Here is an 813-nt window from a genome sequence, read left to right as displayed (position 1 = left end):
ACTCAGATCTGGACAAGTTTCAGGAGACATGTAAGTCTGACACCTTAGCTGAATCAGTCCCTGTAGTCCCATGTTGCTGGGACAAGCTCTGTGTCCCAGATTCAGCAGTGCTTCCCCTGGGTCTGGACAGCTACTGGAAAGGCTGTTGTGATCCCATGGCATTGGTGAGCTGTTTTCTGTGACATGTGGCTCAGGCACAGAAATGAAACAGAATAAAGGCACTTTTGAACAAATACTCAGAAGGTAGCCTTGAACAGGGGGACAGAGCAGGCATGGAGGGAGGTAGATCTGCAGGTGTGCTGCCAGTCCCCTGGAAGTTAAGCCTCAAGATTTGTTGTGGATGCCTTGGAAGTGCTCAAGACCAGGTTGGATGGGTCTCTGAGCAATTTGGTTTAGTGGAAGGGGTCCCTGTCCATGGCCTGGGGATTTGTAACTATCTGGTCTTTAAGGTCTCTTCCAACACAAACCATTCTGTAGGTCTCTAATTACCCATTTATTGGGTACGATGTCTGAGCCTGTGGCACTGATTTGGTACTTTTGGTTGTCCCAAACCGTCCTGCTTTCTTGGCTTTATGTCCGGCAGCACCACTGCTCCAAAGCTCAAGCTTGGGGCCCCTCCAGTCCTATAGGAGGGGGGCCAACTCGTTCCCCAGAGCTCCCTTTCCCCGGGGAACTCGGGCACCGGGCAGCACGGCGGCTCCACAGGTACAGTCGGGCTCTCACGGCCGGTCCGGGACACTTGAAGAGGGGTGCAAGTCCCAGGAGTAGAGCCCGGGGGCAGCCCGGGGGCAGCCCGTGGGTGGGGTTCCCCGG

At 54.9% G+C, this 813-nt stretch overlaps 1 protein-coding gene across 1 annotated transcript in view; it reads left to right on the top strand.

Moving 5' to 3' along the window:
* The first annotated feature begins 505 nt into the window (after positions 1-505).
* The window catches only part of NPY (neuropeptide Y), a 9,765-nt gene continuing 9,457 nt past the window's right edge, over positions 506-813 (top strand). The window contains exon 1 of the mRNA XM_017731165.1: positions 506-705. Within this exon, the coding sequence (XP_017586654.1) occupies positions 506-705 (200 nt within the window). The remainder of the gene's footprint in view (positions 706-813) is intronic.

Source organism: Corvus brachyrhynchos, unplaced genomic scaffold (assembly GCF_000691975.1).
Source record: "Corvus brachyrhynchos isolate BGI_N302 unplaced genomic scaffold, ASM69197v1 scaffold84, whole genome shotgun sequence".
Classification (NCBI taxonomy): Eukaryota; Metazoa; Chordata; class Aves; order Passeriformes; family Corvidae; genus Corvus; species Corvus brachyrhynchos.
The sequence above is the reverse complement of the archived record's forward strand: the minus strand, read 5'-3'. Positions and strand labels throughout refer to the sequence as shown.